An 11,662-nucleotide genomic window follows, 5' to 3' on the forward strand; every position below is an offset into this window, starting at 1 on the left:
TTGGCCATACTTTGTATTACTAAGTTTTATATACCCAAGGGGTACACATAATGCTACGATGTACCAATGGTATTGATCGAACATTGATAATGTTTGCTGATATTTGTGGTAATATTCAAGTTAATACATTGCCAGAAAGAATGTAAAGCGTACGTTTGTATCATGTGTTAATGTTTCATAGTTTGCATCATGTCAATTTCAGTTTGGTTGGTTTTCAAGCATAGGTTTACGCATAAATATGCCCTTATTGGTCTATGGTTAGAATGAGTATTTCATTCTCATTCTAACCATTTCAGAAATTTGTTTTGTGATGAGAATTAATGTTTAGTGAAGTTCCATTTAGAGTATATACATGTAAACTTAGGAGTCAAGGTAATTTCAGAAGGTCATAATGCAAATTCTCGTGTTGGTTTATAGGTCCAATAGCAACGATTTTAATTCGGGAATATATATCACCATATTGCTGTTTTTTTTTTAAGTTTCAATGATGAGTACATATGAATATAGAGAACAACCCTCCCCCCTCTATTAATTGTACGCTTTGGTAACCCTTCCTACACCCCCGTCTGATGTCCATGAAAACATATTCATTAAAAATTTTGATGAATCAAAAGTCCTTAATCGTCATTCCATTAAACAAGCATCCACATCGAGAGACACTTCCTTCCTTCCCACGACCATATCTTACTCCCCAAACGTTGTCGTTTATAATTGCAGTTCATATGAGTACTACGCAATTCATTATACTATTTAATTACACCAAATACATGATTCTATAACCTTCAAAATGGTTCCAACTATTGTGTAGGTGGACCATCTAGTTAGCATCTTTATAGGCACTAGTTTACCCTATACTAACAAATATCACATATGGTACTATGTTTAACATGATAACATATTCTGCAGCACTTCAATACTCCTGGCTTAAACATAATAATCTGTTCAACACTACCTTCATCATTCCACAATGATCTGCATAGACGACAACCCTGGTTAGTATCGGTCTCTCCATTTTCTCTTGAGCTCCACTATCTGTTGCTTCGACTGAGCTAAACCATTTTGGTCACCAGTACACTTTCTCAAATTCTTCACCCCCTCTCCACTCCATAGCTAAATTGATGCATCTTATCCTCATAACTAATATATTGTTTTTTTCCACAAATTTTAGATGGACAAAAGTTGGATGAACTTGACCGATAGATTTCGATTGCCTGCATATGCAGATGGGGTTAACACTTTCCTTACCTTTGCACGAAACCATTCTCGGGGAAGTGATCGCATTCGGTGTCCTTGTCGTTCATGCAGAAATATGATATTCTTACCTATATTTGATGTGGAGACTCACTTGTTCATTAAAGGGATCAATCCAAATTATACCCAGTGGATCTTTCATGGAGAGGAGGAAACAACAAGTTTCAATGATGACGACGATGATGGTGGTGCTGATTATGCTGACGAGTACATTGATGCCATGGACCATATGTTAGATGACGTTCGGGCAGGCACATTCATTGATGTTCCCCAAGATCATCACAATCCATTGCCAACTGGTGGATCAATACCAGATCCGTCTCCAAGTTCGTCTTTTGATCAGTTACTAGAGGATGCCCACCGTCCACTTTTTGCTGGTTGTACAAAGTCCTCAAAACTGTCATTTATTGTGAAGTTGTTACACATTAAGACAGTTGGTGGGTGGTCAATAAAGTCCTTTGATATGCTACTTAACCTATTGCAATCCGCATTTCCTGATGCTGAATTACCAAATTCATATGCGGAGTCAAGGTCATTGGTTAGGGGTTTGGGTTTCAATTACCAAAAAATTCATGCATGCCCTAATGACTGCATCTTATTCTGGAAGGAAAATGCTGATCTTGATGAATATCCTATTTATAAGGCTTCAAGGTGGATGCCTAATACACACAGGGCACGTCTTATACCAAGGAAAGTGTTGCGGCATTTTCCTTTGAAGTCAAGATTGCAACGTCTCTTCATGTCTAAGGAAATAGCATGTGATATGAGATGGCATAAAGAGCATCGGCCAACCAATGAGGCTACTATGAGACATCCTGCAGACTCAGAGTCGTGGAAGAGATTTGATGACGAACATAGTTGGTTCGCACATGATGCTCGCAATGTTAGGCTTAGGATGGCAAGTGACGGTTTCAATCCCTTCAATAATATGGCTAAACCATATAGCATTTGGCCAGTAATCTTGGTTCCTTATAACTTGCCGCCGTGGTTGTGCATGAAGGACCAATTCTTCATGACGTCTCTCATTATTCCAAGGCCAAAATCTCCAGGTAATGACATTGATGTTTACTTGCAACTGTTAGTTGATGAACTGCTTGAATTTTGGGAACATGGGATACCTACGTATGATGCCTCCATAAAGGAAATGTTCGTGTTGCACGCTGCTTTATTGTGGACAATCAATGACTTTCCAGCGTATGGGAATCTTTCTGGTTGGTCAACAAAGGGAAAATTGGCATGTCCATCTTGTAACGAAGGCACCGATTCCAATTGGTTGACGTATGGACTAAAATTTTGTTATATGGGACACCGTTGTTTTTTGCCACTAAATCACATGTGGAGATTGAGAAAATATTTGTTCAATGGTAAAGAAGATCATCGCCCACCACCAAGGATTTTAGATGGTGCTGATATTGTAACTCAACTACAGATGCTTGGGGAAGTGCAATTTGGTAAATCTCGTCGAAAGAGGAAGCGCACTACTGAAGAGTTGAACTGGACAAAATATAGCATTTTCTTCAAGTTACCATATTGGGTAACCCTGTGGCTTCGCCATAATCTAGATGTCATGCATATTGAAAAGAATATATTTGATAACATATTATGTACTTTGATGAACATCCCTGGTAAAAATAAGGATAATATCAATTCTCGACATGACCTAGAGATCTTGCGCTTCAGAAAAGAATTACATTTAAAGCATGAAGATAAATGTATTACAATGCCACATGCATTGTACACATTACACGGTGATGAGAAGAGGAAATTTTGTGAATGGTTGGCCGATGTGAAATTTCCAGATGGATTTGCTTCGAACATCTCGCATTGTGTTTCAGTACGTGATTGCAAAATCTCAGGGTTGAAAAGCCATGATTGTCGTGTTTTCATGCAAAGACTACTTCTTATTGCCGTGGGGGGGTTCTTACGAACTGATATCGCATTGACTTTAACTGAACTGAGCACGTTGTTTAAGGAGTTGTGTGCCCGAACCTTGGATGTTAACCGACTTACCCAGCTCCAAACTGATATCGTCACAATTCTATGCAAATTGGAGATGATATTTCCTCCATCGTTTTTTGATGTCATGGTCCACCTAGTTGTCCACTTACCCCGTGAGGCCATACTTGGGGGTCTAGTACAATACAGGTGGATGTATCCATTTGAGAGGTATCTTGGCAAGTTCAAGAGGTATGTTAAGAATAAAGCTCGCCCAGAAGGCTCAATAGCTGAAGCCTACATTCACATCAAATGCTTGACTTTTTGCTCAATGTATCTCTAAGATATTGAGACAAAGTTTACTCGAACAGACCGCAACATTGATGGTGGAGATCTTGAGAATATAGATGGATTCAAAATTTTCAACCAGAAAGTTCATCCCATGGGTATAGCTTCTAACTTTCAATTATCAGATAAACTCCTAAAGGAAGCAACCTGGTACGTCCTCAACAACTGCGCTGAGATTGGACCCTACCTAGAGTAAGCATCCATTATCTATGAATTTCAAACTTTCTTTTACGATTTTATGGGAGCATACCCATTTTTGTTGTATGTCCTAATGAAGTATCTTACGTATATTGTTGCACAATTTTGCATATACAAAATGCAGGAAGCACTATGAAAAATGTAAAGTACATAGCCCAAATTCTATCGATAGAACACATCAAACTGAGTTTCCAACTTGGTTGAAGAAACGAGTAAGTTAGATTGCTGACTCCCATGTTAGATGTACTCGAGCATTTATTAGCTACATTGTTCGAGAAACTTTAATGGTAATGACTTTTTTACGATATTGTTGTAGGTTCAGGAGCAGCGTATAACTAACCCACTTGATGTAAACGCTGATTTGTATGCGTTAGGTTGCGGGCCTGAACGGTGGGTTGCATCCTATGCTGCGTGCATTATAAATGGCAAAAGGTTCCATACGAAAGAACGTGAATTTCGACGGCAGACACAAAATTCAGGGGTGTTTGTAATTGAGGACGAAAGTACTAATAATGTTGACTTCTATGGTGTTATTAATGATATAGTAGAGTTACACTACATGGGAAGACGTCAAGTGTACTTGTTCATGTGTGATTGGTTTGACATTGGTGATACAAGACGAGGGGTTCGAGTTGATAACCATATGTACAGTATCAATATGGACAGGACTTGGTATAATGATGAACCATTTGTGTTGGCATGCCAGGCTTCACAGTGTTTATACATTAGAGATATAAGGGCGAAAGGGAGATGGTTTGTGGTGCAGAAGTACATGAATAAGAATGTATATGACATTCCACTAGTGCCGAGGGTGTTAGGAGAACTTGATGGATCATCAAGTGATGATGATGTCTATCAAGAAAATGAGGCATCATGTGATTATGCACCATTGTCGTGTGATGCATGTCCAATGTTTATTCCATTGAATAGGAATGACGTAGAACCTATGGTCATTGATGCACAAGAAGTGACCAGTCCGGCTGGGCAAAACATGCGTGTAGCAGACTTCATTGACGATGGCATGACTGCTTCTGGTTCAGGCTATGCGTCTGATGATGGGGAATATTCAGATGAGAAGGACTTATCCATAGACGACGAGTCTAGGTCATCTTAGACAAGCAGCCCATTTGTTGATGCCCTTCCACTCCATCATTTATCTTTATAAAAACAAGTATGTGGACAATATATATAACAAAGAAATACATGTATGTTCATTTCAACAAAGTGCTACAGTTAGTTTGTATAGACCAAGTTGGATCAAGTATTTTGCAGCATTTCTTAATCATGAATTTTTTTAAAAAGTTATAGATCCTGAATGGCCCCATTATGAATATAGTTGTAATGATAGCTAATTCCAGTTCCAAATTGGTCAGTCTATTTATTCATATAGACTCACACATTGGTTGGAAACATTTGACAAGTTAGCCGGAAAAAGTTTTGTTAAAACTCATCAAATGCTTGTGGACAGAAGTGCAACATATTAGGAGTTACCATTAACAAGTTTTTGACAAAGTATGGTTTTGACGATTAATTAGATTAATATTTCACGTATTTGAGCTAGAATGTTGCATAGCATGCTATTCTTATTGCAATCTAACTTGTGGCAAAACTATAAAACCCATTGGCTACTGGGAATGCATCATTTTTCGATAATGTTAGAATAATAAAGAGATTGCTATATGGGTGTATTGAAAAAAAAAAAACTATCAATTATCTGCAATATCTAATCTTGGTTCTAATAATTGGGTATTAGAGTTGTGTTTTTGCATATATGTTTGTGGCATGATTTATTATAATTTCATGATAAATACTTGTAACTCAAATGGTTTTTTGTACAAATGCAGGTGACGCGATGGGAGAAAGTGCTCGAGGAAGAGGGTATAGACGAGGTATTCGTGCCAGACGTTTTGTACCTTACCATAGTAGAGTGCGTGGACCACGAGGAACTCGCATCGCTTCATACCACAGTCATTCAGAACCAGATCAGTCAGGCTCAGATGACTCAATGCAGCCTCCTAATCAACCATGGGAGCCTCCATGTTCCAATCCAATGCCCCCACCTGGGCCAATTAGAGAACCCCCACCAGAGACGATTAGAGAACCCTCACCCTTAAGAGAGCCCCCACCTAATGGAGACACACAAGGTACAATCATTTTTCTTGTTCTTTTATCAATACATTACTCATTTATGTGTAAATAACAAAAGTTGTTATTTGAAGACTGATAGTAAGTTTTTGTTATGCTGAAATACAGATTTGACTGCCCCCACGATGCCCACAACAAACCAAGAACAGCCCATACAGAGACGTGGGCCAGCTAAGTGTATTGAGTTTGAGAAATTGTGGAAGTATGGCCCCGTGATTTTGAAGATTAATGACGGTGAAACAGCACCGTGTTGTTCAAACGCAGCGATGTTCACGGCACGAGTAACACAAATCATAAAACAGCATTGCGACATGAGCTATACGAGATGGACTAATGTGCTGCAGGCACAAAAGGATGAGTTGATCGACCGTGTGAGAGTAAGATATCGAAATTTATTTTGAGATCATGTTAGTGGGTGTACACAATTATATGGTTTGTGTTAACCTTGGATGTTCATCCATGCAGGGTGACTTCGCATTAGAATGGGATCGGGAGAATCATAGATTGACCGTTAGGAAGCAGTTGCGTAAGCTGTTCAATGCATTCCACCATGAATTACACAAAAAGTATGAATCGTACGGTAGTCACGAGGAAGCATTGGCTGCTGGCAGTACCATGGTTGACTTGTAAGTCTGGGTTAAGCTGTGTGAGAGGTGGGGAAGTGAGGAATTCAAGGTATATATTAGTTAAATTAATAACAATTTGGTAGGATTTAATGAGTCTATCCTAACTGTGTTTATTAAGCAATTTTCAAACGCTAATTTTGGGTGCTACTTAATTCAGAGAATTGCAAGACAAAATCGGGAGAATAGGAAAGCCCTAACCATTAACCACACGGCAGACCGCAAATCGTTTGTTAGGCTAGTGGAGGAGAAGGTATAGTCTTTCAATTGATTTCAGCCTAGTCATGTATATGCATAATACAGGTAGTTCTATAACATTGCGCATAACCCATTTGCTGCATGGCCACTAATTTATATATATGTTTGTAAGGGAGTGGAACATATGAAGAGTCATGTTGAGGCATGTCCATCAAGTTGATAACACATTAAATGGTTGTTTCCTGAAAAAATAAAAATAGTTGGTATCATTAATCCCTCTAACAGTAGATACAATTGTGTTAATTGAAATAATTAGAATGTTGTAAAATAGAGGTTGATGCAACGTAGTTAGTGTACGAGATAATAATTGGTTAAAAGGACAGTTTATATGAAATGAAAGAAGATATCAGACGAGAATGATGATGCATATTGATGAATAGAGGTGGTATATATAAATATAAATGAACACCTTTTATTGAGTAGAGGTGGTATTGCTCTACTCAAAGACGCGATATGAATTACACCGTTATTGTTAAGAAATGTACATGTCTACTCATTTGGATCGCAAGGTATGAAGGTCTTTAGAGGTTTTGGATCACGTGTTTGTATGGTTTGACCATGGGGGTTTTTCTATAAAATTGGTCATTCCATTTGAATAAATATGTTAATTATTCAATGTTTCTACTTGAATAATTACCTGTACAATTACACACATTTGTAGCGGGCTACTACTACGAATTTGGTGTTGTTCTATAAGGAGTCTCACTGGTCAAAGAAGAATGGGAAATTTGTCACATCAGTAACTGAAAACACTTATGTAAGTACGATATTTCTTGAAGTTGTTTGTTGCATTCAAGGATGGTTTCTAAAATTATATTTGAGTGTGTCCTATTCACCTTTCATAGCACGATTTAACACCGCTCATCTTAAAATGTATCATGTGTAGAATGAGATGGTCAGCAAGATGGATAGTCTAGAGCCCGAGCAACGCAACGATGAAGCAGCATCAATTGTATTTAGAGAGGTGCTTGGGCATAGACCAGGATACGCAAGGGGGCTAGGAGAGATGGTCATCCCGGAGTCAACAAGACAACGGAACACCCAAAAAGAAAGAGAGTATCTTGCTTTAATTGAAAAACATAAGATAGATGCTGAGAATTACAAGACGAAGCTTGATCAAGTGATGTGTGAAATGCAAGCTCTTCGTGAGAGGCAAAATGCTACTGATCAGATGTTGCAAAGCTTTTTTCAGAACTTTCATGGCAACACCGAGTCTCTCCAGTCTTGTGGAGAGACTTAGTGAGGACCAAGAAATCAACTTCATGGATTTTTTGAGTATTTTGGGGATATTTTTTGTAGTGGGAGATGGTGGGTGGCCAAACTATAAATGAAAACTTATATATATATATATAAAGAATGTGAGGTTTTGAGAAATGAGGCATTTGGGCAGTGGGGGGATTACTTGTGTAAGTTGTTTTCTGGAAAATGTGGGCTGAAAATGCTTTGAAGCACCATAAACACCCATTAAGAATGCAGGTATTTATTATCCGTGCAGGAGATTTTACTAGAAAGAAGTTATGTAATTGCAAGATCCCTTCTCATACTTTCATTTAGGTGGACGTTGTGCCTTCTATGTTTCATATTTTTTGTTCTCTATATTAACATTAAATTTTCTGATATACTAACAGGCCTTAAATGGTTGTTCATTTAATTTAGGAATAGCCATTTTGATGGAGCAGTTGGACATGCAAACTAGATGCACACTTGGATGTTTTGTGGGTGACCATTTTCTTTCACGTCCAATTTTCCAGTTCTGATGCTAATTAAAGGTTGGTGATTAAGATTAAGCCTAATTTTTCAGTTATTTTCAATATGCTAGCAATGATTTGGATGACTTTTAAGAGTTTGAGGAGATGGTTGAGGTTGATAAGGGCAATGGTGTGACAACATTGAATAATGACATTACCTAAAATTTCTCCTGGATTCACCATTGCATGCAAAAGCAACATATTATTCTAAAGTTAGCTAGAGATAGCTCATCACTCCATACAAAATTTTGGATGAATGTTGTTGGAAAATTAGAGGGGAGAGGGAACATCTACTATGCATCCCTAACATTTAATTAAAATAATCAATCCTACAAAGAATGTAAACAGTAAAGGATAAATACCATCGAATAGAACAATGATATCAACTATTCTTCTCTATTTAAAGGAATAGAACAAGAATTGTTGAGTCACCAAAAAGACCCAAGGGGCTGAGTGCATGGTGAAAAGGATCACCCCTAGGTTATGGCTTAAAGCAAAGCTTCTTTATTGGTCTTTAAAACATATAGCATTTGCCTAAGGCATAGTCTTAAAGATATGTATCTCCAACTTCCAGGCTAGAGTATTAAATGAAAAGTACATCTTTTCATCTTGGGGTTACATTAAGTGAATGAATACTATATCAGGAGCAGAATAATCATATGATGATCTAGTTAGATGAGTTAATTTTTAATGTTTTTGAATATGATACACTATATGCACAATTGGGAGTTAACCAATTGGTTGTTGTTTTTAAGCTGGAATATGTCCTTGCATATACCCATAGTGTATGGTTTTTGGATCAAGTTTAGATAGTAAATTGTATTCGAAAAAGATTGCAGTAGATTGTATTTTCTCAAACATTTTCTCCATCATACTTGTGGGTCTAGATGAGACTTTGCTTAGAAATGAGGATTAGAACCAGACATTTGGCATTGGGGGGGCTGTATGTGGGTGATGATTACAGGTTCAAGCATGTTGGAATAGTTTGGTATGGGTACTGGTTTTATGCATTTTGTTGTTAATAATTGTCAATATATACTCTAACTGTAATTACAAGTCCAATCTCATTCTCAGGATGTAATGAGAATATATAACACAACTTTTCAAACTTACTTGCAACTCTACAGCGCACACTTTAGCAAAATATTTTAGGTTCAGCAACTATTTTTTGGGTTCTTACGTAAACTGACATAAATAGAATTTCCAAGCCATCCCGGGGTTTTTTTTTCCTGTTTCAGTCCTGTTATAAACGCACAAAGGAAAAAGATCACCTAGTTTTGAAAAATGGAGAATTTAGTATTGGCATTTTGTTGGAGAGCATTTATAATTAGATGAAATTCGCTGTTTCGGTTCATATTATATTAACCCAGCAATCTTATGAGCATTTTAAAGTTTTGTATTGGGTTCTGCATATATGGTGGTTAAGTTTGTATACAAATATGCAGTATTGGAGCACTTTTTCTTATACACCCATACTGCTGAAATGAATATGTTAGAGCTGTATGTGGGTGATGATTACAGTCAAGTCTGAAGGGAATGTTTGTATGGGTCTATTTTTATGCAATTTGTTGTTAATAGTTGTCAATATATATTCTAACTGTAATTACAAGTCTCAAGTATTACTCAAATGTATGACTTGAGATTAAGTATTCTTCATCACAAAAATTTACTTGCAACTCTACATTGGCACACGAATATATATATGTTTGTTGTAGCTTTTTTTGGGTTGTTACCAAACTGATAATTTCAGACTTGTAAGGCAATGAAATATATATTTTTTGTTATAAACACACACAAGAAAAAGACCAAACCAGATTAGAAAAATGGAGAATTTAGTATGCATAAATTGTTGGAGACAATTTCTATTTAGATGAATATTTGTATGTTTCTTTTCATGTTATATTAACCCACCAATATGGTGAGTTTTTTCAATATTTCTTGTGTTGGGAAAAATAAATGGTGGGTAACTTGTATACAAATATGCTGCCTTGTTCGGATTTTTTCTGGGTTGTGTAATGCTGAGATGGGAGTGTTAGAGCTGTCTGTGGTAACTTATTTAGAGTATAAAGGTGTGCAGGTTGCATATATGTTTGTATGGGTCTGCTTTTATGCTCTATTTGACCATTAATAGTTGTCAATATATACTCTTAAGTGTAATTACAAGTCTATATTAATAACATGTATGACTTGAGATTATTTATCACACTTGAAAAATTTACTTGCAACCCTACAGACACACACTTCTAAATATATTTTAGAGGCACCATATATTTTTGGGTTCAGCCCAAACTGATATACTCAGCATTTATAAGTTGCAAATGGGTTTTGGTTTTCAGATATTGTATGGCTTTACTTACAATTTTTCTGTTATAAACGCTGCTAGGAAAAAGACCAACTAGTTTTGAAAAATGCTGCTATTTAGTATGCAATAATTGTTGGAGACAATTTCTAATTAGATGAATCTCTACAAGTTTCTGGTTCATATTAGAGCCAACCCACGTACATGGTGAGTTTTTCCTACCTTGAGTGTTGGGAAAAATAAATGGTGGGTAAAAAGATACTGATATGCTGCCTTGGAGGCCTTTTTTCTAGGTTGTGTACTGATCAAATGCATATGTTAGAGCTGTCTATGGGTCACCTTACAGGTGTGCATGTTGGAAAATGTTTGTAAGGCAGCTGTTTTTATGTCCATGTTGTTAATAGATGTCAATATATGTAATTACAAGTCCATATTAGCAAGCTGTATGACTTGAGATTATTTATGTGATTTTTCTGCCATATTTACTTGAAACTCTACAGACACACTTCTAAACATGTTTTTAGAGGCAGCTGTCATTTTGGGTTCTTAGCAAACTGATATAACAGAATTTAAAACTATTGGCCAAAATGGTTTTTTTTTCCAAGACTTAATATGGCTTTAAATGTAGATTATCTGTTATAAACACATAGAAAAAGACCAACCAGGTTTCTGCATGTCGACTTTAGTATGCATATTTTGATGGAGACAATTTCTAATTAGATGAAGGCCTACATGTTTCTTTTCATATTATATTAGCCCTAATTTCAGCAGGTGATTTTTTCTACCTCTTGTGTTGGGTAAAAATATATGGTGGGTAACTTGTAACCTCAATATGTGCAGTGGAGCATCAAATTCTG

At 36.8% G+C, this 11,662-nt stretch overlaps 1 protein-coding gene across 1 annotated transcript; it reads left to right on the forward strand.

The window, feature by feature from the left end:
* The first annotated feature begins 1,168 nt into the window (after positions 1-1,168).
* On the forward strand, positions 1,169-4,846 carry LOC122305193. Its single transcript, XM_043117585.1, has 5 exons — positions 1,169-1,789; positions 1,859-3,425; positions 3,531-3,726; positions 3,857-3,944; positions 4,049-4,846. Exons 1-5 carry the CDS (start codon positions 1,169-1,171, stop codon positions 4,844-4,846), a joined length of 3,270 nt encoding a protein of 1,089 aa, XP_042973519.1.
* The last annotated feature ends 6,816 nt before the right edge of the window (positions 4,847-11,662 follow it).

Source organism: Carya illinoinensis, chromosome 1 (genome assembly GCF_018687715.1).
Source record: "Carya illinoinensis cultivar Pawnee chromosome 1, C.illinoinensisPawnee_v1, whole genome shotgun sequence".
NCBI classification, from domain to species: Eukaryota; Viridiplantae; Streptophyta; class Magnoliopsida; order Fagales; family Juglandaceae; genus Carya; species Carya illinoinensis.